This window comes from Haemorhous mexicanus, chromosome 5, assembly GCF_027477595.1.
Source record: "Haemorhous mexicanus isolate bHaeMex1 chromosome 5, bHaeMex1.pri, whole genome shotgun sequence".
Lineage (NCBI taxonomy): Eukaryota > Metazoa > Chordata > Aves > Passeriformes > Fringillidae > Haemorhous > Haemorhous mexicanus.
In genome coordinates this window covers 22,442,695-22,467,072 of record NC_082345.1, presented here as the reverse complement: position 1 = coordinate 22,467,072, position 24,378 = coordinate 22,442,695, and the positions used below count along the sequence as shown (strand labels likewise).

General features: G+C 39.1%; 2 protein-coding genes across 8 annotated transcripts in view; one reads left to right on the top strand and one right to left on the bottom strand.

The window, feature by feature from the left end:
* APPL2 (adaptor protein, phosphotyrosine interacting with PH domain and leucine zipper 2) overlaps window positions 1-20,806 on the top strand; it is a 34,142-nt gene extending 13,336 nt beyond the window's left edge. The window contains exons 3-21 of one of the 3 annotated variants that reach the window (XM_059846230.1): window positions 2,256-2,315; window positions 2,808-2,879; window positions 4,717-4,804; window positions 6,902-6,943; window positions 7,060-7,118; window positions 8,076-8,222; window positions 10,374-10,456; window positions 13,484-13,642; window positions 14,641-14,829; window positions 15,149-15,191; window positions 15,275-15,331; window positions 15,446-15,534; window positions 15,982-16,134; window positions 16,258-16,310; window positions 17,073-17,247; window positions 17,905-17,941; window positions 18,051-18,191; window positions 18,882-18,929; window positions 19,735-20,806. In XM_059846230.1, the coding sequence (XP_059702213.1) occupies window positions 2,256-2,315; window positions 2,808-2,879; window positions 4,717-4,804; window positions 6,902-6,943; window positions 7,060-7,118; window positions 8,076-8,222; window positions 10,374-10,456; window positions 13,484-13,642; window positions 14,641-14,829; window positions 15,149-15,191; window positions 15,275-15,331; window positions 15,446-15,534; window positions 15,982-16,134; window positions 16,258-16,310; window positions 17,073-17,247; window positions 17,905-17,941; window positions 18,051-18,191; window positions 18,882-18,929; window positions 19,735-19,863 (1,824 nt within the window). In that variant the 3' untranslated portion in view covers window positions 19,864-20,806. Of the gene's footprint in view, window positions 1-2,255; window positions 2,316-2,807; window positions 2,880-4,716; window positions 4,805-6,886; window positions 6,944-7,059; window positions 7,119-8,075; window positions 8,223-10,373; window positions 10,457-13,483; window positions 13,643-14,640; window positions 14,830-15,148; window positions 15,192-15,274; window positions 15,332-15,445; window positions 15,535-15,981; window positions 16,135-16,257; window positions 16,311-17,072; window positions 17,248-17,904; window positions 17,942-18,050; window positions 18,192-18,881; window positions 18,930-19,734 lie in introns of all 3 variants that reach the window. The other 2 variants (XM_059846229.1, XM_059846231.1) reach the window with 2 other exon arrangements.
* A 481-nt stretch (window positions 20,807-21,287) lies between these two features.
* Window positions 21,288-24,378, bottom strand: part of WASHC4 (WASH complex subunit 4) — a 39,282-nt gene continuing 36,191 nt past the window's right edge. For 4 of the 5 annotated variants that reach the window (XM_059846223.1, XM_059846227.1, XM_059846226.1 and 1 more), the window contains 2 exons: window positions 24,261-24,336; window positions 21,288-22,646 (listed from right to left, as the gene is read on the bottom strand). In XM_059846223.1, the coding sequence (XP_059702206.1) occupies window positions 24,269-24,336 (68 nt within the window). In that variant the 3' untranslated portion in view covers window positions 21,288-22,646; window positions 24,261-24,268. Of the gene's footprint in view, window positions 23,525-24,260; window positions 24,337-24,378 lie in introns of all 5 variants that reach the window. The other variant, XM_059846224.1, reaches the window with a different exon arrangement.

Sequence of the window (24,378 nt, the reverse complement as noted above, 5' to 3'; positions counted from 1 at the left end):
TGCTTGCTAGCTCCCACTTTGAAGGTGGCAAAGTCTCTCTGGTATTCTTACTGCTGTGGACAGATAGTTAAAGCTCATTCCTATCCATATCTGAGCCTTTAACTGGGTTTGTTTTTTGTCATAAGGCAGAACATTCTTTTCCATCCTCTAGCTTGGGAAATACTTAAATACCAAGTGTTTGTGTAAAGCTTTTTCATTGTAAAAACTTTGTAATCTGTAAAAACTCCTGCAAATCTTACAGGAACCATTGGCATTATTGTTATGTTAAAATGTGCTTATTACTAATTGGGCTGAGACAAGAAATAAGACTAATCCATCACTGTGAAGTGAGAATAGTCATGGGGTGTGCATGATCTGAGCATGGGCCCACATTATCTCAGCTTCAAACTCCTGTTGGTACCTCGGAAGTCTCTGCTGTGCCTTCTCCTCCTGCCTGGGAGTGTTATCACCATGCTGTTTTAAGATGGTCAAAATTACCTCATTCAGCTTTTCCTGTCCTGTGTTCACATGCAGCTACTGGTACCTAGGCTGTGGCTGGTTTGGTTTCGCTTTTTTCATTTTACCCCTGAGCACTTGAGCACACATTAACACAGACTGAATCTTGGGCCCTGCTGCTCTATGAACTCCCGTTCCTGGTGTGCCAAAGTGGAGCAGAAACACCAGGCTTTAATGCAGTATGTCACAGTAGGCAGCAGGCCAAAGCAAAGGGTGTTTCAGGGTCTCTAACCCAGATAGTTCAGTGTGCTGGGTTCTGCTTGCTCAGCATGACAAGGGACAAGAAGAGAGCACACAAGCTCTGTCCCAGTTTTAATGGTTTCCTGTATCAGCTCTAGTAAAAAGGGCTCTATTAAAGCAGTCAGAGATCTCCTAGTTTTACAAACTCTCTATGGCCTTAAATATTTGGAGACAGGAATAGTTTGTTAAGGTTTAAAATTAAATTTAAAGTTACTAGTTCTCTGCCTTACTGAGGATGAGAAGGATCTGATAGGGGTTAAGACAGATGTCAGTTACCCCCTTCCCTTTTTTTTTTATTCTTGTTGTCAGTCCTTGGGACAGAGCAGTTGATATGCTAGTGTTAGGAGTTCATTGATTAATGATTGACATATCCAAGTGCTTGTCTGGTTTTTCCAGCTGTCCAGTAAAATTATACAACTTCCCTATAAATCTTACTCGGTGTAAGCACATCTTAAGTGTGTGTATATTTTCAGGAAAAGAGAGATGTGCTGGTTTGTGCTCTTGTAGCCACTTAAAGTGCTGTAATTACAATGGTAAATTCCCTGAGCGTGAATGCAGCGTGAGGCACATCTTCTGTTTCACTTTATTGATGTAGGTTTTGGGGAGAGATGATTAACCAGTATGAAACATTCTTATGCTGGTATGGCAGCCTATGTCTTTGAGGTTGTTCTAGTTTCATTACATTCTTGTGATGGGGGGAAACCCAAGACTGAAACCAAATCCCCAAATCTTAGCTTTGTTCAAAGTAGTTAAACTGTAGAGCAGAAGTCTGTACCTCTTACTGCTGCTTCTCTGTTGTCATGGTTTAAGCCCAGCTGGAAATTCTTCCAGCCCCATTTGTGGGGCTTGCTCAACCCCATTTCTGTTCCCCTCACCCCAGTGGAATGGAGAGGAGAATCAAAGTAAAACTTGTATTTTGAGATAAAGGAAGTTTAATAATTGAAAATAAAGTAAAATACAATAATAATGGTAAATTATAATAATGATAATAAAAAGGAAAAAAAAAAGTGACGCACATTGCAGCTGTTCACCACCCACTAACTGATGCCAGAGATCCCTTCCTGAAATCAGACTGGCCTCCCTTTAGGGTACTTGCCCCAGTTCATTTGCTGGGCATGATGTTCCATGGTGTGGAATATCCCTTTGGTCCTTTTGGGTTGTCTGTCCCAGCTGTGCTTCCTCCCAGTTTCTTTTGCGTGCCCTCTCACTGGCCGAGTGTGGGACAAGGAAAAAAAAGTTCTTTACTTAGGATAAACACGATTTCACAAAAATCCAAAACATAAGTGTGTTTTCAGCACTATTCTTACTCTGAATCCAAAACACAGCAATGTAACAGCTGCTGAGAAGAAATTAACTCTAGCCTAACTAAAAGCAGGACATCTGTGCAGGTATTTTGGGATACAGCTGAATGTTTGTGTAAGTAGTTTCAGATTCAGTCAAGGAGCTGCTAACAAAGTAGTGGTAACAGCAGCACTGGGAACCTTTCATTATTTCTATTAACATGTCATTTTTGTTTGTAGAATGAAATGTGTCTTGCCACACAACAGCTTTCAAAGCAGCTCCTTGCCTATGAAAAGCAGGTATGTTCCGCACATGACTTTGATTTCTTTTCTGCCTCAGCGCTTGTGAAGAAGTCTGTAAACTGTGTTTTCTGGAAGTGCTCAGGGCATTTGCTTCACGTGGTATCATGTGAAGGCAGTTGTGAATTTCCCCAGGATGTTCAAGAGAGTTGGATCATTTCCGAGAATCTTAAAAAAAGAAAAGAACCAGATTAGAAAAAACCCAAAAAGGTACAAAATCTGAGTTAATAAATTTATGAAGATACAATTCAGTTTGTTACAGTTCTATGACTTTAAAATTAATATAATAAGAATTAAGCGTTGTCCAAAATCCATTCATTTAACCCAGGAGAGCAGGGTAAAATGATGTCTATTAATGAGCTTCTATTTTTACATTTATTTTTAGCATTTGTTGCATTTTGTAGAAATATTCATTAGATTTGTAGTAAAATGTGTTGTATTTTATATTCATCTTTATTAATTTATGGACCAAATGTGTGTTTCTATTTCCAGCATTTTGCCTTAGGTAAAGGAGATGAAGAAGTTATATCCACCCTCCATTATTTTTCAAAAGTTGTGGATGAGGTAATTTGAATTGCTAATACTCTCTTTTTACAATACAGAATATTAGTGGTTTTTCTTTGGGTCTCCCCTTTTGATTCAGAGCCTTCCCACTGAAGGCTAGATTGTGCCTGAGTTTTAGAGTAGTTTAATTTTGAATAAAGACATTTGATACCACCCTTCCATAATGGTTAGAGCTGTTTCTGTGGCTTCATCCCATATTCTATCCTCAGAGCAAGGCTGAATTTCCTAGGGGAACTTAAAGAGAGACTAAAACAGGATGTGCCATCTAGGCTAGGGCAATCTTTTATATAATTCCATATCAAAATGACACATTTCTAAGCTTTAAACACTGCAGTTTGAGACAAAACTTGCTAAGTATGGATGCAGGGCAGCTGTGAATTGGTAAAGTTGCAGTTTAGTTGCTGTGAGATCACGCAGAATCCAGAGATGTCTGGGGAAGGCTGCAGTACTGTGAGGTGAAGACAGTGAATCTGTGTGCAGTGAATACCCCCATGCCCTTGAGGTTTCTGCTAAGTACTGGAAGTGTTTGTAAATGCTTTTGTTAGACCTTGCCATATAACATTTCAATATGGCCTTGGTATCTAGGTCCTTCTTGCTCAGGTTTTGTCAAATCACTCTCTCTGCTGTGAACAGTACTGTGCCATCAGAAAAGTCTGTTCTTGTTGGTCTACTTCCAACTTTGATTAAGAAGGCAAAAGGATGTACTGAGGTCTGCTGTTTGGGAGAGGAGAGAGGGTTGTGGGGAAAAAGTAAGTTAAAAATTTTAGAGCCAGGGGATAACTCTGAGGATGTAGTGATAGGAATCCCAAAGGTTTACTTTTTTTTTAGGCTTTTCTTGTTGCATGTGTGTTCTCAGGATGCTTGAAAGAGCATTTGTTACCACAAGTCTTGCAATTGCTTATGTGCCTCCAAATAGATCAAAACAAGAACTTTCTCCTTCCCAGGTTCAAAAGTATGGTGCCATTTGGGGGCAGAAAGCTGAAAGTTGCTGCTCAGTTCTGTCAGTCACATTTTGCCTCACGAGAACTTGCTCCATTCCTTGGCCTCCTTTTCTGTGTGATAGCTTCCCCTTGTGCCTGTTTTAGTTGTCTGTTCTATCAGCATTGAATTGTATTGTCTCATGGGAGATCCTCAGTTCATCCTTACCTGCCTTAGTCTGCCTGGAGGTATCCAGGTCCCTGAGCAAACAGGCAGGATTTCACCTCAACGTGCGCCACCTTCCTGGTCCTTCAGCAGTGTGATTGATAGCTGTCCTACCTGCACCCATCTCATATTCTTAGCAGGCCACTGTTGACGTGAGAGCCTTGCCTGCCTTCATCCTAAATGGTGCCACGTGGGTGCTTTAAAACAGCTGTGTGCTGAAGTTTAGAAACGCAAAAACAGCAATGGGGAACTGCTGTGAAGGTAAAATATTTGAATGGGACCTTTTGTTGCAGTTGCCCTGTTGTGATTGTGTCCTGGTTAGTCCTTGTTCATGGAAAGACACTGTAGTTGTGGTGGGACTGTAACTCCATGGCATTGAGACTTAACTAAAACAGATTAATAAAAGATAATTACAGTTCAAATCCTGTTGGGTTAAACATTAGAATTAATGGTCAAGTGAATTGCCCTAATCCGTTATGTGGGAACTGAGAAGTTCTTGGATCCTTGGGAAATACCAGGTAGAAATGAAGCATTTAGGGAGACGTGCCCATCTGTCTCAGATACCATGAGAAGCGTATTTCAAGTATTGAAGTACTTTATATCCACTGGACACAAATGGCTGGTGTGTTTTGATGTTCTCTGTGGTTTGGGTTTTTTAATGTATGTTGTGCCTTAGAACAATTCTCTGTTTCAGCTCAATAATCTTCATTCTGACCTGGCAAAACAGCTTGCAGATACAATGGTTCTCCCAATAATACAATTTCGAGAAAAAGATCTCACAGGTAAATTTTATTATAAGTTTCAGTTTTCCTTATATGCTCCTTCTTGTTTATTTTGTCACAAACTGAGACATAATGCCATGTATTCATTTGTTCTTTGATGATTCACAGAAAAGTTTGTGGAGTTATTTTTCCTGCTACAGAATTTCATTGTCAGGTGCATGCTTTTACTCAGACAAAACCAGTTCAAGTTCACCACTTAACATTTTATGCACCATATGGTGCAAGTTTAAAAACACACAGCTTTGTTCTTTGTTGGGTCACTGTGTTTTTATACTAGTGTAATTTCACTGAAGTCACTGATGTTGTAATTGCCAGAAGGGAAATTTAGCAGTGAATTGGGCTTGCACACAGTATTTATTCCACTTCAGAAGTTTGGGGCTGTTTGACAAGCACAAGCAAGAATGCTGTTTTAACTTCAGAGAATAGTATATTCCCTCCTTTTTAAGGAATCAGTCCTCTTTAAATCCTTGCCATGCAAGGGTAGTTCCATGCAAGTTACCTGTTTTCACAAATTTGGGATTCCGTTACTTAAACAGCAAGGCAGTAACACAAACATTTTATGTAATTACAAAAGAAAAAAGCTCATATTCAAGGTCAAGGACAGTCTTACTTATGCAACAGAAATGTGAGTTTTTGCAGCAGCATTTCTTTCTTTCTCTTTTTTTTTTAAAGCCCACTGCTCATTTCACTTTTTGCAGTCCCACTTCTATCCTTCTTGTAGACATCATTTTGGAGCGAGACAAAATTACTACAGCAAAACAGTGACTGGTTTAAGTTCCTTATAGGACCTGATTGGAAATTGTGAGGACATCCAGGTGTCTATGTTAACAATATGTTGTTCATCATATACTGTCAAATATAAAGCAGAATTTGGATGGTAAGATGTTGATGGGATAAACACTTCCTCACCTCTTTCATGTGGTCTCAGAGATAGTAATTCTTTTTCCATATTTATGGATTCTTCCCTCTTGTTCATTAAAAAAGATACTAAAACGCATATGAAGCCTGCAACCACAGCTTCAGCTGCTGCATGACAAAAACCAAAAGTTTCTTCAACTTCTTTGGATGTCAATTTTTTTTTTTTTTAATTCTCTCCACTTTTTCTGATGCAGTCTGTAGAACAACATTTTTAGTAGAAACCTGGCCACACTGGAATTTCATAGAGGGATTAAACCAGAAAGCAAGGAAGAATAACTGTGTTACTGTTTTTACTTTTCATCCTGTTACATCTATACATTGAATATTGTAGAAACCTCTAAATACAAGTTAGTTACAAGTGGAAAAATCTTCTGTCTTTTCTTAATCTGAATCATAATGAAGCATTCTGGGGGAAAAAAACGTGGAGTGAAACTGATTAATGAGTAGGATGTTAAAAATAATCAGAGACCGTGATGACATCCTGCAGTTTCCCCTTGGTATTTTCACAGTTGCATAATGTCTGTTCTTGTAAATGTGCTTTCTTTGTAGCTTTTTGAGAGAGTTTTTGCCATATGTTGGTGGGGATACTAAGAGTAGCTTGTGCCCAACACTTGTGAAGTTACATTGCCTGTTCAGTCTGTCTTCTCTCTACCTGTATCAGAATCTCATGGCCAGTGTTTATAATGCAGGCATCATACCCAGCAGTCAGGTGTGTTGGATACAGATTTATTTTCACAGAGCAGCTTAGCAGAAACGTTCCACACTGAGGGAGATTCTTGTACAGGAAAAAGGCTTTAGTTCATACATCCATGGGTCTTAAATTTCTCAGTATCACATAAGCACTGTCAAGTTGTTCAGAACTGCTGATCTTGCATGATAGTGGTGGGCTTTTTGTCAGAATAAACATACTGAAGTGGTGCTTCTTTGGAGAAATGACACTGGCAGATAAGGCATCTTTCTTGGAGTGACAACTTGCTCAATAAAATAAACTCACTCCACCCTTAATTATTAATTTCTCTAGCAGCTGATCTGGTTTAGCATTTTCAGGACAGGCACAATGTATACATCTCTGCTGGGGAAGGGCTGGAGTGACTTGGGCAGTTAATATGCCATAAATGGTCTCAATTGAACAGTGTCCACAGCTGGTTTTACTTTGAATATTTGATTTCTCTTTTCCAGAAGTAAGCACATTGAAGGATCTCTTTGGCCTTGCTAGCAATGGTATGTGTCCCTGTTTTGTTTCTATTCATATGCAGCTGCTAGAGCAAAGAAGACGTGTTGAATCTGTGCACATACACATTGCATTTCTAAAAAAAAATAATATTCCTTGTCTACAGAACATGACGTGTCCATGGCAAAATATAGCAGGTTACCGAAAAGGAAAGAAAATGAAAAGGTAACAAATGTGAAAGGGAAAAAGAATGTTTTTTTCAGCCATTCTGTCTGCATCCTTGTTCATTGTGAACTTTGGAGAGTTCGTTGCTTACATTCACAGTAGTTCAAGAATACTTGTGATTTTGTCTCCAAGCAGACACAAAGCTTTTAAACATCAACTCAGCACTTACACCTGTTTTCTCCAAGTTAGGCAAGTGATGAAATATTGTGCTCAACTAGAGCCCTTCAGATCCATGGGAGCTTTTCAGATAGAGGCAATCCAAGTGACTATAAATAGCTTTGTATAGGCCTAGAGTTGTACAGCTGAGGTGGTGATGCAGTATCACTGAGCACAGTTCATTGTGAACTGCCATGAAGCCTTGTGTCTGCTGTTCCTAAAGCATTGCATTTCTTTGCACGTACCTTCCTGTTCAATTACTCTGTATGGCCTGTCATTCCATTTAACAGTGCACATAACTCTCTTGGTGGAATTGTTCTACATTCCTCCTCCTTTGCCTACTGGACTTCTATTCTAAAATACATCCCTTTGTCAAAAAGCATATGGCTGGCCCTGTCCTGAGAGTGAATCTGTTCTACAGGATGGTTCTTGAAAGGAAATGCCTTACAGAGCTCAATGATGTAGCATACTGTGAATTACTCACCTCTGAATTCTGCACTTGCAGACTTGTTTTGTGATCTCAGCTGCAAATAAATTTCTTCCACAGAGGTCTAATCCAGATTTTTAGTGGTGGTCATTACATAGTTTGTAGTCACAGAGGCTCCCCAAATACTTTAGTTTCATGACAGATAAGGGCTTGAAGTACTTGCTTTGGGTTTTTGATTTGCTTTCCTTCATTTTTGCTTTCCTTCATAACCTGGAGAAGTTCTGTAAAGACAATAACTTAAAAATAACTTGATCAGTAAATACATCCGTGTACACAGTAACATTTCATCAACCTCTTTATCGTTTTTTGTTCAGCTTAAGGCAGAAGTGGCAAAAGAAGTGGCAAATGCAAGAAGAAAGCAGCACCTTTCATCCTTGCAATATTACTGTGCCCTGAATGCTCTGCAGTACAGGAAGAGAGTGGCTATGATGGAACCTATGCTAGGATATACACGAGGACAGGTATTGACAGTAAAGTGTCTGTATCACTTAGACATGTTCCTGGGAAAGGTAAAACATTGTAGTTCTTGATTTATTTTGAGACCTGACAAATTACAGTGAGGGTAGTGGGGGAACAATTTGCATTCAGCTTGCCTAGATTCTAACAACAGATTCTGTTTGTGGCAGATAGTTGAATGTTTAGATATTCAGGAAAGACACTAATGAAAAGAAAATCCAATACACTTCTATACAAAATCAGCCTAGGGTTAGTTTTTTCACAGCTGAGCTAAGTGCAGTAGCATTTACTTCCACTGTTTACTCAGTCTGCACAAACTCTCCTATGTAGCAGTTCCCTTCCTGACACATAATGTTCAGCATACTAATGAGGAGTGTGCATGATGAGGAACAGAGCATGCTCTGGAGAGCTGGAAGGACAGAACAATAGAGAGGATTGAGCATAAGGCTGGAAAATCCTTTTTCTAATTTTTATTGTAACAGGAATTTGATAGAGCATTTCTCAAGTCTGACAGTCTGACCCTCCAGAATATCAGGGGGATCAACAAACCAGTATTATCACAGCACTTGATTCTCACTGTCACCTCTTTTAAGGGTCTTTGATTCTGATGAAAGAAAGTGTTTGGAAAATGAGAACTGGGCTATGAAAAGAGGAAAAATTGATGTGGTGCTCTGTTTGAGATTGTAGTGTGGCTCATCATCATCTACATCATCCTGTCTTTTGCAGCCCATGTGCCTCATTTAAAATAGGTAGTAAATGAGGATTAAGTCACTTTCCCCACCACGGGAGTTCAGACTGCTTCTCTGCTGTAATTATCCTAAGTGAAAGAACTACATTGATTTCCTTTACTGGAAACCAAACAGAACTTTCTTTCCCCTGTTAAACTTCATCTGGCAAAACTGCTTTATCTCAGTGCTTCATACAGGGAAGTCTCAGGTTGTCATGGGAATGACTGAATAACCAGAAGCCAGTTGATGCTTAAATATTGTGAACTGCCTTTCAGTACAAATATGTATTTTCTTAATTAATTACTCAAACATGTGTCTCCAGTTATACATTTCCAACAAATGAGTAGGTCAAATGAATATTTTGGGAGAAGCAGTGGCTAATAGAGGGTTCATTTGACTGAAAACTGGCATCAGCATCTATCATCAGTGGAATTTAGAGCTCTTTCCTCTTGAAGCAGGCTTCAGAAATAGAATAGGTGAATCATTCTTTAGGAGGCCATTCTTTCTCTTCTTTGTAAAGGGAGGCTGTGGTCTATAACATGGTTGCAGAAATCTGAATCTTGGGAATCCTAGGTCCCAAGGTTAGAGAAAGAGAGTGAAATCACAAGTAAAAGGGGATGAAATAGCTAATAAATTGCTTAACATCCAAGAATCTGCTTTTACATCTCTTCCCAGAGTAGATCACTGATTTTTATGTGTTTATCTTAATTAATTGCACACACATTCTATCTGTATTCATGTTTCATGCAGTTGCCAGTAGGTTCTAATGATGACTGTGCCCTGCAGCAGATAATGCAAGGTCAAGTCTACACCAAGTGTTTTGCTTTATTGTGTGCCTGCTGAGCCATACCAGCTAAGAGAATTAATCTTCTGCCACATAATGTGCACTTTGGCCCTAGTAGCTTTTTTTTTAACTCCTTCAGTGGAACAAAACCCATGGTAAAACAGTAGTTGATACAACCAATTGCCCTGGAGATCTCTGCAAGCACAGCTACACTTTCCTGACTGACTTTGCTACAGCACTTTGAAAATATTCATCATGGAGTTGGTAGTACAGGTTGGACTGTTAAATCTAATGGATGATTTGTGTCCCATTCCCTTTGTTAGGGTGGCGTTTCACACAGCAGTTCCTAACACCACAAGCCCCGGCCCTGCCCAGTGCTAGTGTGGGAGAAGCTACCTGTCCCTTATTTGAGTCATTTAGCAAGTTCTTTGGAAATATACCTGTCAGCAGCCAGCAGCTTATCTGTGTGTGAAAGGATTGCAAAGAAGGGAAGTTGCAAGAAAGGCAACACAGCTTCTTTTGCCCGTGTGTTTGATCGCCTGCCAAAAGTTCAGTCATAATGGAAGCACTGTTAACACTCCCACAATCTGCTACTTGTCTGCCAAAGCCAAGAGAACCTTCAGTGCCCTTTTGGTATTTTTCAGATCAACTTCTTTAAGAAAGGAGCAGAGATGTTTTCCAAAAGGATGGACAGCTTTTTGTCATCTGTTTCAGACATGGTTCAGAGGTAACCTAGTGCTTTTGTTTGCTTTTGTCATTCTATTGGAGTCCGAGCTGTAGCGCTCTAACCTTCAGCACGTACGAGAGAGTGCCTCTTCTTCTTTCTAATGAGATTCCTTTCATGCTTACATGGCATTGTTGGGCATATTTTTTGAAGTAACAGGTAGAAAGGAAGTGTTTGTACATGGAAAAGAAAATGTTGTCTGTACACTGAAGAGATTATTTTTACAGTATAGTCAGAAACTATATACTGTAAAGTGTTCACATGCTTTCTTAAAACCCTGTGTCTCTTCATGAACAGAAAAGAATGGAATTTGGGCTAGAAACAGGTTAACAGTATTAGCATAATAGACTTCAGGTGCTCTCTGAATTATAGGTATTTCTATTTACTGGGTGTTCTGTAATAATACAGCAACAATAACCCATTAACCTTTCAAATTCAGGGCCTAAAGTGTTTGATGGTGTAGCTACACAAGGCAAACAAAGCTTCTCACCCTAGGGAACATATTCATTGCATCCAGTGTAGGCTGTATTAGTCCAGTGAGTTCAACCTACTTTGACTAAGTTTTAAATTTCAGTAAACTGCTTTTGTACTCCTAATTTTGTGATTATTTTTCTTACACTTCCCTCCACATCTTCTACTTGTAGTGAAGAGTTTGTTTATAATTAAGTCCCTGTAAATGTAAACTTTACACTTGAAATGTAATCATAATAGAGAGAATATTATTCATAGAATGATAAAGTGTTGAGGGGTTGGAATGGACCATAAAGATAATATAGTCCCAACTGAGTCCTTGTCTTTAATCCTTCATTCCTTTCATACCAAGCCGTAGCCAAATCATGACTTATTCTCACTCTGGTGGCACTTTAAATAATGCATACTTGTTAATTTGAGAACCATGCTACAAACAAGTGCTCTGTACAGTAGATTATTTCACTAAATGATTCTTTACTTTTTGTACTTTTATAATTATATATCTTTTCACACTCACTTGTGAAATAAATCCTTCTACACAGTCTACACAGCATTTGTTCAGAGTGGAGGACAGATTTTAAATGCCACTGAAATTGTGACTTTTGTTTAAAAAGTCTAGAGCATCTTGTGTCTTACAGGCACAGGGAAGATCCTACCCTTGGATCCTAACCATAGAATATGCCCTTGTTTTCCACAGTCAGATGAATTTGAGTTCCGTACAGTGTACAGTAGTAAATGGAAACAAAAATAGGCTGCTCAGGTAATTTCGCGGAGTCTGGTTTTTGTATTTAAAGTCCATCACACAGTACACAGTACTTGAAAGTACAACTCAAATGTAACTAGTAAAAGAGTGTGATGTCTGTGGAAAAACCAAAAGAGAAGCTTGTAAAATTCTGAGTGGCAGTGTGCAGCACGGAATTACTGACACAGGACAGGGTTTCATGACTTCAGTTTGCACAGCCACGGAAAACTCTGCTGCCCACTCCTCTCCTTCCTTAGTGTTGGGGATCACAAGGCCTCAGTGAGTCAGATCTGCTTGCTAGTCAAGCTAAAAGCTTTTCACTTGTCATATTTGTTCTTTTGGAACAACAAACTGATGTGACCCATTGTGCAGCTACAGAATTTCATTGGTACTTAAAAGGATTTTCATTTATCCAGTGAATATTGCTAATGGTGTAAAAACACAGGAGATATCTACACTAACACCAACACATTCTCAGTGACCACTTGGCCTGATTGCCACAAATGCATATAACTTCAGAATTGTCAGCACTTTTCTTTCCGCCTTGGAGATGGGAGAAGCACATCTTAGAAGAATATAGCCTCAGAAACCATGAGGGTGTCAGGGATGTTTTGTCCAAAGCATTTTGTGGTGCAACAAAAATGACAGATCAAAAGATTGATTGAAATAACACTGAGGTAAAAACTGACAGCATAGTTCCATTGTATTTAAAAATGGAATTTAAATCTTATTCTGACATTCAGTGATGGAGTGAAAAGGCATTAGCTTGCAAAATATGGTCTAATTTAATTCAGATCTGATGTTTTCTGCATCATACCAAAGCAGAACACAGTATTATAAATAAAGAATTAAAGCTAAAGTGAGACTTGAGCTATAGGTTTTGTTACTGTATTGTTCTGAATTCATGAAAATCCATTACCAGTTAATAGGTAGTGTCAAGGCAGGAATTCCTGTGTGTTACAGCCTTGGAGGCATTAGACAGAGTAATAGTTGCTTCTTTGAGCCAAGTAATAGTTGCCTCTTTGAGCCAGGTCTCATAAGTTCTTGGAAATCTGTTACTCACTTAAGATAGCTCAGCTACTTTTGGAGGCATAAAATTAGCAGGATGGCTTCCATTGCAGTGTTGGAAACAAAAAGGTTTAATAAAAGGTAAAATAACAAACAGGGAAAAACCAAGCCAAGTGCAAGAGGTTCTTGCTCTTGGTAAAACACCTTACAAAAGCAATTAGTTTCTTTGCTCTCTTCTTTTTCTAGTAAATTGTCCAAGCAGGACTTTCTGGCTTCTGTCCAGTTAGCTACCCTTAGGTTTGAGGTGAAGTCCCCTAAGCCTATGAGATGCCTTTTCACCTAATCAAAGAGAGAAACTTCTGGATTCTTTCCTTTTTAAGGAGACAAAGGATAGTTTTGTCACTCCATCAACAGAGGGCACACTCCTATAAGACAGTTCTGAGAAAGCCAAGAGATTCTCTAGTACAGCCTGCTTTGAACTATGCCGTTATAGTAGGGCAGTGTCTGTATGTGTTCAGCAGTGTAATTTCATAGAAGCATTACTTTTAGAAGCTGTCTCTCAAAAAATAAACGTAACTCTTTTTTCTCAGTACGTCTCAACATTTCTCATGTGATCATTTCAGTATCACAAAACAGTATTTCCTATAAAGTCTATTCGAAAAATAAATTTCATTTTTGCACTACCCTCCAAGGTAATCTCAGATGGTATTTGTGTTCATTTTGGCTTACAGATGTTACCTGTTTCCTGGTATAAATGGCTAATGAGGGCTTGGGTTTCTTTTTGTGTTGTTGTGGTTTTTTTTTTCCAGCATACAAGGAGAGCTGGATGCCGAAGCTGAAAAAATGAGAATATCCCAGCAGGACTTAATTGCAGTTAATGAATCTGTTTACACCCCAGATTCTGATGTAATTTCACCTGCCATCAATAGAAACCTCATCCAGAAGGCTGGCTACCTTAATCTTAGAAAGTAAGAAGATTGTTATCTGCTGATTTATTTAGTAGCTACATTTTTTGCGGGAGGGTCATAAGGACTCCTCAGGTATTGATGTTTGAGGGTCCTAAATCAGTTTGGTAGCTCTACTTTTCATCTTTTGAGTACCTCTGTCATCTTTGGAAATGTATTTTTGAAGCTTTAACCAAATTAGATGCATTTGAGACTATTTTTCTGAAAACAGAGTTTTGCTTCTGATTGAATGTACCTACAGGAAAAAATTCCTGCATTCAAGTGGCTAAAAATTAGAAGCTTATGAGACTGGGTTCAGATTGTTCCCAGATCTTAGAGACATGGTGTTTACAAAAGCAGCTATATTTTGTCGTTAACATGTGTTTTCACAAATGACCTCTTTTACTTTATAAATAAAAGCTGTGTGGACAATGCAAGTTTGTAACTTTGAATGTGTATCATATGTAGAATTACCTCTGCAGATTTTACATATAAAATTTTCCATAAACTTCAACAGAAGTTAGGTATACTGGTGGCATATAATAACCCTGTTTATGTGATTGATTAAATATTAGTTTATTATTTTGTTTATCTAGTAATTTTTTTTCTTTGTGAGTGTACATCTAGTAATTTCTCTTAGTATTCCAGAAGCTGGATTACACTATAATAGGACTATGCAAGAGATGGACTCTGAGATAGTACTGCAGTAGATACTTTTTTATATTATGATTCTTTATGCTGAAACTGCTCATAGTATTTCATGTCAGTTACTCAGTACTCTTTAATTCCTTAGCTAGAAGATAAAATTTTTAACTTGGATGTTTGGAATTGTTTTAATTTTTCAGCTTTCATTATGGATTAGTTTCTGCTAGGAACAGGTGCTGCTTTTTCTTCTTGAAAGAGACCATTAAAAAAAATGCCAGGGTGAAATGAAGTTCTGATTAGCATCAGGATATGTTTGCAGTTTCATACCTGTTACTGCTAAACAGTAATGAGTCTTTATCACTGCATCTTCTCATCAGTAAAACAGGTCTGGTGACTACAACTTGGGAAAGAGTCTATTTCTTCACTCAAGGTGGCAACTTGATGTGTCAGCCAAGGGGAGCAGTAGCTGGAGGATTGATTCAGGACCTGGATAACTGCTCTGTTATGGCTGTGGACTGTGAAGACAGAAGATACTGCTTTCAGATCACTACTCCTACAGGCAAAGCGTATGAGACAGGTTTTGTTTGAGGACAGCCAGTCACACCTACCCCTTCAGATGCTCTTTCCTGTAAAACTTGCTTGGTGTAGTAGTAAGCTTTTCTGGGTTTCCAGAAGGGTGTTTCCAAATTAAAAGCATATTCCTTCCAATCCTCCCCCACAAAGTGCCTGAATGGAACATGTGGTGTCTTTTAGCTGTAGCTTATTCATGATTCTTGTTCCTTTGGTAGTTAATAGATGTAAAGCTTGGTGATATTACTGTAAGCACTGCAGTCAAACAGTTCTGGTGTCCACTGTTAGTACTTATACACTGTGTTTATATTTTAGGGGTATAACCCTTCAAGCAGAAAGCAAGAAAGAATACGAAGAGGTAAAAATATTTTCTTAATGTTATTATTCTTGCATACAAGTGGGCTTGAAGACTTCAATTTCATTTTTCCCTTCCTTCCCCAGTGGATATGTGCCATCAACAACATCTCCAGACAGATCTATCTCACTGACAATCCAGAGGTGGGATCTTGTTTTGTTCTTTCAGTCCGTTCCTTCAGCTTGCTCTCCCGTTATTCTTCAACATGGTAAGGTAAGCTGCATGTCTAAAAGAGCTGTTCTGTCTTGTTTTCATAGGCAGCTGCAATCAAATTAAATCAGACAGCCCTGCAAGCAGTGACTCCCATTACCAGCTTGGGGAAAAAACACGAAGTTCAGCTCCCCAGGTAACGTTCTCCCTTTCATGGAGAAGGGACCATGTGCAGTTGTATTGAGCCTGGGGCTGAGGAGTCTTAATAAGATGTTGGGGTTGTCATTGAGAAGTGTAGACACAAGTGCAGGTCTCCACTGGTCATGGACAGCTGTGAATATGGACAGGGCAGGGAGACAAATGGCCACCTATGGCCGAATGTCAGCCCATGCTCAGAGTTGATCTGTATTCTGGTTTAATATACCAATGTTTATTTTTGTCCTAAGTAATGCTAGATTTAAAAAAAGATTAATTATTTATTCGAGTCCTCAGTAACAGGTAAATAGAAGAATACCATACGTGTCTGCATAGTGGTTCAGTCTTGCTTTGGATTTTTGAATAATCTTGTCTGTCTTCCAGAGCAAAGGTAGGATGTCACTGATGGATAGAAACATGATTTTTTTTTTTTACATTTGCACTTCAGCCAGACTGTAAAGAATATGGAAAATGACAAAATAGTTCCCAGTGGATCAGCTGGCATTCAAGACTCCACACAACTCATTGCTCCTGGAACACCAATTCAATTTGATATCGTACTGCCTGCTATGGAATTTCTGGACCAGAACAGAGGTGGCAGGTGTGGCCAGAGACAGTGATCCATCACTGTAACAGTGTGATTTCAGGCGAAATGAAGTATTGCAGCATCTGTTAGTGGTGATGATCAGAATCTGTAATTCAAGTTTTAATTCTTATTTCACAGGCGTGCAAACCCATTTGGGGAATCTGAAGACAGAAGCAAAGATGAGGAGGAAGGTCAGTGCTTCTTTCATCCAGATAAAATCTGAACACTACCCAGTGTCTCTTAAGAAAAGCACCTGACACTGTATAACAGAAGTAACAGATCCACAGTAAAGTGACCTTCCTGTACTAGCTCATGTAGGGCTTGGCCCTGGCTGTTCTCCTCTTCCCCTGTGCCTGGAACCCACGGCCCTGTCAGAAAACTGCTCTCAGAACCAAAGTATTACCTACTGCTCTTGCTTTCCCCTTGCTCACCACCAGCCATAAAGGGAGCCTGATCAAGTGATAGCTTTGTTGCATAATGGCTGCTTAGTTGTCATTAAATCTTCTAGTGACAGTCAAGGAGCAAGGAAGGATTTGGTGAAAACCTCACTGAACCCAGCTGCACGGAAGATAAGAAAGACATAGAAGAAAGGGAAGAATGTACAAGGCTTATTCCCAGTCATAAATTCATCAGTTTATGTGCACCCAATAGCAAAATAGGCAAGGGAATTTTACTAGCTGATCAAATGAAGCAAAAGGACCAGTTACACTTTTAAAGCTTTCAGGCAACTGCAGTAACTTCCTTCCCCATCTCCACACTGCTGCCTGTTCAAACAGTTTGAAACTGGGTTAGGGCACTGTGTGACTCATGGCAGAAAGCCACCACTCATGACAGCCAACAACCACAGGCTTACTGCTGAATTTCCAAAGTGAATAAAATAATTCCATTGATACTTTGAACTACTAGAAGATTGAAATAGCACAGTGAAGGAAGTTGTGGCTTTTCTCTTGCAGATTCTCTGCTGCAGCAGATGTTCGTAGTTCGGTTTTTAGGGTCCATGGCTGTTCAGTCCGATGAGACATGTGAGGTGATTTATGAAGCCATGAGACAAGTTCTGGCTGCTCGGGCCATTCACAACATCTTCCGCATGACTGAATCCCACCTCATGGTCACCAGCAAGAACCTGAGGTACTGTAAGAGCCTTAACTTGTCAATGTTTTGTTCTCTTCATATAATTTGTGATTTATTATGATTTGTTGGTTTTATTTTCCTAAGACACACAACCTTTGAGGAAGCAAGATCCCAAGAGTCACTTTATCTAGAAAGAAATACCTCTTTTCTTATTCTGTGGTACCTAGAAATGATCCTCCAGACCAAGTTGTAAGAATGTCCTATCAAAATCTAAGGGACAATCTTATAGTGGGGCTGTAAGATACAAAAAGATACAAAAAATACAAAAGATACAAAAAAAAATGCAAAACAATGATTGTTTTGATGCAAAATCTCTTTCCTAACAATGTCCTTTGACAGTAGTGTCACTGTAGAATTTGCTGATGTCAGACATTCCCTTTAGGTGGGGTGTTTATGTTCCTCTGCATTTTGTGTTCAGGCACTCAGGATCCTTTCCCAGTAACTCAGAAAGGTGCTCTGACCTGTACCTGTCAGGCAGCTGAGAGTCAAGATTTGAACCTTGCCAATCAAAGCTAAAGCATCTGATTCTGTGCATATGTTTCCTCATCTGTAAAACTGCCGGAGTTACTGCTTTTCTATTATAAAGGCCCTTGAAATTACCAGGAATCACTCTAAAATAATTTTCTTCTTTTTTTTCCCTACATGTAATTGCAGGTTAATAGATCCTCAAACCCAAGTTACACGAACAAGCGTAAGTAACTTTTGCTAGCACAGTAGTGACTAGTTAGCTACATGAACCTGAGCTAACCTGCTAACTTGAACTGGTTAAAACAAATAAATTATTTATTTTACTGTTCCAGTTTGAACTCACCACTGTGACACAGTTTGCTGCCCATCAGGAGAACAGGAGACTGATTGGCTTTGTGATCCATCTCAGTGAGACTCTGGGAGAAGAATCCATGAGTGCATATGTTTTTGAGAGCAACACAGAAGGGGAAAAGGTTTGTATAACATTTAATAAAATTCTTTATTTAGAAAATAGGTCTGTGGCTTCTTGACTTACGCATCTGGGAAACAACGCTATAGAAACAAGAGCAGCTCAATTTCTGGCCAAGAAAACATGCATTAACATGCAAGCCTTTACTGGCTTATGTCTAAAAGGGACCAAATGAACAGATAATGCAGCAGCATGTATAAGGAGGAAAGGATGGGATTGCTAATCCCAGCATTAAGAGAGATGGGAAAATGCTGTCCAGCAGCAGCACTATCAAAAGTAATGTCAGCTGTGTTGAGACGTGTACAGCTGTGAAGCTTTCACAGACAAGGCAGCTGTATGTGCTTACACCATTGACTGTTTGCTGCTTGCTTTCACAGAAATAAGGAGTGGGATGGAGAACTTTTGTCCCTACAAACACTTACACACACTCCCCCAAGTGTGGAAATAAAGTCTGGTAACTAAAACTAACCAAGCTGAGTACAAAGATTTACCAGCCCCTGTGAGCTTTGAAGCTGAACCCAAGACAGTTTTCTTTACCAGCAGTTGTTAGCATAGCAAGTTGGTATTACACCTCTGCTTTTAGGCCTGGTTTTAAGACTATGTCTGCACTGACAGTTGTGTGGTTTACCTTAGTCAAGGAACAAAAAGCCAAACCAGAACTGAATGGAACTTTACATGTATTTCTTTTTTGTAGATTTGCTATGCCATTAGCTTGGGAAAAGAAATTATTGATGCACAGAAGGTAAGTTTGTTTCATTCCCCACAAATATGATACATTATGTACATCATGTTCTGGTTTTCACCTGCACTGTCCAGGTACCTCTGGTGTGCGTAAGAAAAATTAACTGCTACTCCTCCTAAGGACAAACTTTTGCAGGCATTATTTAACACAGCAAAAATAAATTGATTTCTCAGTAATGTGATTTGAGAGAAAATGTGCCACCCCAATCCAAATTCAAAATTACACAAATCCAAATCTTCGTGTCTGAAAGAAAGCTGTGAGCAAAGTTTTCAAAAAACCAGACACACTCTTTGGGATATTGTGTAAATCACACACACTGCTGTTTCACTTTTAGAAACTTATATTCTTTCCTCACCTAGGCATGAAAATCAGTGTTTTTCCACTTAAAATGAATGGCAGAATTACCCTGTCCCTTGTATATATATTTTATCTATATAGATGTGACATTATTATTTGCTATATATTTTTGCTGCTAACGTTTCAGAACCAGTTGGGAAATGAGCTTTTAGTCACAACCACTAAGCACATGTATAATAAATTCGTAAGACAGTTACTTTTCTCCTTGCTTTTCAGTAATTAAAGAACAGCAAAATAAAGGCTCAAAATGAATTACTTTTTTTTCTTATTAAATACTCAAGCTGTGCTTGAGTCTTTACTTACCCAAAATGTATTACTTATGTTTCAAATCTTTATTCTAAAGATTGTTAAAAAAAGCCAAAGTTGCAAAAGCTTAGCAAGAAGTACTGGGAAATGTGTGTTCCTCAAAGGGTGCTGCAGCTTGCTGACCTCTATTCTTTTTCTTCAGGATCCAGAAGCATTAGCTCAGCTAATGAAGTCTGTGCCATTAACAAATGATGGGAAGTTCATGCTTCTGAATGACTTGTCAGAAGAGGATGGAACCATGCTTGAAGGAGGGGAGGAATCAGAAGCATAAGCAGCTCCTGTCACTTCCTGCAGCCTGTGTGGGAGTAGAAAAGCAGGGAGTCTTTTTGCAAGACTCTCTGGTTTTCAGTCACCTGCGCACACCTGAGGCCAGCTGCCCTTTCCTGATGGAGAGCAGTGGTGTCTCTGCAGCGGAGTCCCTCTGGATTTACAGTAGAAGCACAGCAGGACTCAAGGCATTTAGCATTTGTGAATGTGTAGGGTAGAACTTTGTCTAGGGAGCTGACAGTCCTGAGCAGGAGGACAGTGCTGCTGGTGGGCAGGAGAGCACAGCTGTCAGCAACTGAGGGTTAATGGCATTTCTTACATTTACAGGGCCAGCAGCATCTCATTCCATTGGAATTCGTGTGAGCTGCCAGCTCCTCTGACAAATATCAGGCCTCAAATTTCCTACCATTTTCATAGTTTGCATGATTATGTGCATCTGAATGAAGGTTAAAAATGCACTATCTACTTTATTTCAAATGAAGTTATTTTTAGTCTAGTTTATGTGTAACAAGACTTACCTTTTGTGTTAGCCTATTTACAAAACAATTTGTTAAACACTAAACTTTTCCTATTAATATAATCTATTTTTATATTGTATCTAGAAAAAGCTTACAAAACAAATTTAAGTGCCTACTCTTACTTTCTAGGGGACTGCACTCTCATTAATTCTGTAATTAATGGACAAATTGTACCTCCTTGATTTAATATTCTAAATACCACTGACATGCAAACCTCAGAAGTAGGCAACAAATGTGGCATGTTAGCTGTGTGCAGCTTTTCTATGGTCAGGTTTCTTGCCAGAGATGGTAATAGTAGGACAAATAAGTACTTTTATAGTAAGAATTCTTTGTATTTTTATCACTGTGGTGACATGCAACAGCTGAGTCTATCAGAAACCTTTGGTTTTAAGAAACTGAGCAATAAAATGTTAGATTACAAGTCTACAAGGTATTGACAAGTCTCATAGTACATTCCAGAGATTAGACACTAGAGAGATTTGGCTAATAAGTTTACATTTTTTCCATCCTGAAAACATCAGCAACATCACTTTTGAAGAACAAACAAAATAGACAAAATAAAGAGCTGTTAGTGGGGGGAGGGGTGTAATCTGTAGTATAGTTTATATTAATCAAGATAAGGTACCTAGAAAAAATGGCTGAAATTCCTCAAACTTAATTTAACTCTTCTCAGTCACCAAGAAACTAGATTTTCCATAAGCAGAATCTGCGCATCAGTATCTGAAAGATCCCAGATTGGAAGTGTTTGAAATGGAATAACTCTAACTGAACTGGTTATTGAATGTTTAAAAGTACTGTGGAAGAAAACTGTTAGTAACTGACACAAAAACTTCTTCCAAAATAAAAACTGAAGCTGTCTTGTTAAAAAAATTAACACCTACTGAACTGGAGTTACTGAAAACACTGGGAATGAGGTTTTCAAAACTGCATTTATTAACAGAGTTTTACATACATAATGTTCTCTACTCACAAACCAAAGAGACTGGAGTAACAAAATACCCTTTTGTACAATGAGTTAGGAAACATTAAGTATTACATTTGGTCCTTTGTACCTGAGAAGCTGAAAACAGCTGTTGATGGACTTCTGATGCAACTCAAATGTTTTTCTGGTTCCAGGCTGCATTAGGACCTGCAGAATGTGCCCTCCAGCACCAGGAGTTTGCAGCTGCTGGGGCCTTGCAAACCCTTGGTGGCAGGGCTGACAGGGACCTAGGTGTCCACAACCCCTGAGAGCAGCCGCTGCACATCTAGCAGCCTTGGCACAAGGCTGAACACTTGAGGGCAGTGGTGACAGCTGCCATCTGCTGGGGTGAGAGCCTGGCCTTTAGCCTGTTCCAACCCTGCCCTAAAGGAAAAAACCCTAGACATGTTTTATGTCCCTGCAGAAAATTCATCATCATTTCTATCACCCCTGGGAATTTCTGGGTGAGCATGTTTGGTTTAGTTTAGGGGATTTTTTTTTTTTTTAGCTCCATGTTAGGGTCCATTTGGTTCCTGTAATTGGAACAGGAGGCCAAAAGCAAAAGAAAGAGTAGCACCACAGCATGAATTTTGCCCCTCCTACATATCCTTGTGGGGAGAAAAAAAGGACTTAATGGAACTCAGTCACGTGACATCCAAACCCAGGACCCACCTTGGATTTCAGATGAGAAAAAAATCTTTCTGCATGTCTATGCTGCTACATGACAAAGAGGAAGAAGGAAATACAAACTACAGTCCTGTATTAGCTCTATTATCACTGTACAAGTTTGTGTATGTGTACATTTTTGCCACATAGAGTATACATTCAGTTCTCCTGGATTAAACAGACATCTATAAAAATAGGCTGTGTCTTTCCTCTAGAATTTCCATCACCAGAGCCACATGAATTTGTTAACCACTATACATGAAGGCAGTGTTCAGTTCACGTTATGTTCAACTGCAAAGTCTTACCTTAGCAAGATAATGTCTTTCCAAAAGAAAATGGAGAAGGGAAAATACAAGTACAGACTAGAGTGTGGGCTGTGTCAGCTCCCTAGCAAGGCCATCCTGGGGAAAGGGACACCATCTGTGGGTGATTCTGCCACTGCTGTGGAAGAAGGAAATGCAGCACTTGACCACTCCACGAACTTAGGTGACTTCAGTAGAGATGGGATTGTGGAAGGATGTGCACAGCAACTACAGCAGGATGGGAAGCAGCAGCAAGAATGCTGATCTCAGCAATGCTACCGAGCGTTCAGTGCGGGCGCAGTTTGGTCAAAAAAAGTGTACACAAATTTTAAAAAAAACCCTGTATCAAAGTAAAAAAGCAAAAATATAAATCAAGTAATGCAGCATTCTTTAGGGCAGTTATAATGAACTAAGAGTAAAAACTTTAATGAGCCCAGCTGATTGTAACCGTCCATAAAGCTTGTGTGTCATGTTCTCAGAACCAGCAAATGGAACGTTTGTATCAGTCTGGTCTTTCCAGTTGCGACAAAACGTTCCGCCTTGCTGTCTGAATGTTGGAATGACTGGCAGGAAAGGGTGAATCAGAAGAATGTCAGGAATTGTTTGAACCAATGACCCAAGAGTGGGTGGAACAATCTGAACCATTAAAACAAACATTAAAGTTTGGTCTAAAAATACAGTTTAAGAGTGCCAAAAAAACCCCCATCAAGGGTAGTTGTCTGAGCTGGACGGACTGGAGTAGTTTATTCTGGTTGGTAAGAACTAGAAGGGTGTTAATGTTCTGGGAGATTAAAGCACAATGTTCTGGGCGATTAAAGCACACTGTATATTTTAATAAAGGTGGTGTTTTAAGTTAAGTGTAGCTACTTAAGTTAGCAATCCGAGTAATTGCACAATCTAGAACCTCTATTTGCAGGCACGAACAGATACTAAATAAAAGTTCTCACAGTGTTCAGCAGCTTCTGAGCCTGCAGTGCAATTATTGGTAATAATCAGGCATGTAAGACTATATGAACAACACACGGTTCAACAGACCTACAAAGCCTAGGAAATACAGAATTGAGGCTGAAACTTGCAATTAGGCACAACATGTTGATGAACTGTAAGGTCATGTAATAGTTACAGACACTCATCACAGTGTCTGGTCATGAAAGAAAGAGCTGATTGTGGTTCGGTCTTGGCTCTGGATTTCCTTACTTCTGTGGATGCCAATCAGACCTTCAGTATGAAATGAGAAGTAATTTGTTACATCCACTTTTCTTGTTTTCCCATTCTTTGACAAGGGGGCAAAAACAGGGGGAAATAAATGTTTGATGGGATCCCAAGTTCCCACAGTACAAATACTGTTTATAGTAACAATAAAAGAGTTTGGAATCAAACAGGAATAAGCACTTCCATTTTGTGTAACAGATTAAACATACATTCACAACATACACTGTTACACCCACAGTGTAATCTGTGCATAAAATGCAACAGCACTGCACAATTACATGTCTCAATTATTTTTTGGACAACAGCACAGCCAATATCTGGATTCAGGTTTTTTTTTTCTGGTTGAAGAGATGCCAGTTCAGACCTTGGACCAACAGCCTATGAGTCTGGGTTTTTTAAAATGCTATGATAGAGATGCAAGAATGCATCTAGAAATTAATATGGATTTTTTTTATTTGCACATCTGTACTTTAAAATAACTACCTCCAAGGTCAACATTTTATTAAATTATTTTCAAGCTAAAGAAAGTGCTGTAAATAATGCAAACTCCTGAAAAATAGGAGTTTCTACAGGAAATACAGACAAACACAGACCTAGCCCCAGTGGATGCTAGTATGCTACTGTACATTTTCTCTTGGATTTAACAGAGCAAGTAAGTAAAATCTAGAACTTTAACCCCTACACAGTGTTACTGATGAAGACAAGGACATGAGTTATTTGAGTAAGTAATCATCACCCATACCAGCCATGTCATTTCACAACAGGCTCTGCAGGCGTAGAGTTGGAAAGCTCTCCATTGCTTGCTTTACCAGATTCTTCTACAAAGATAAAAAAAAAAAAAGCATGGTTCATGTTTAACA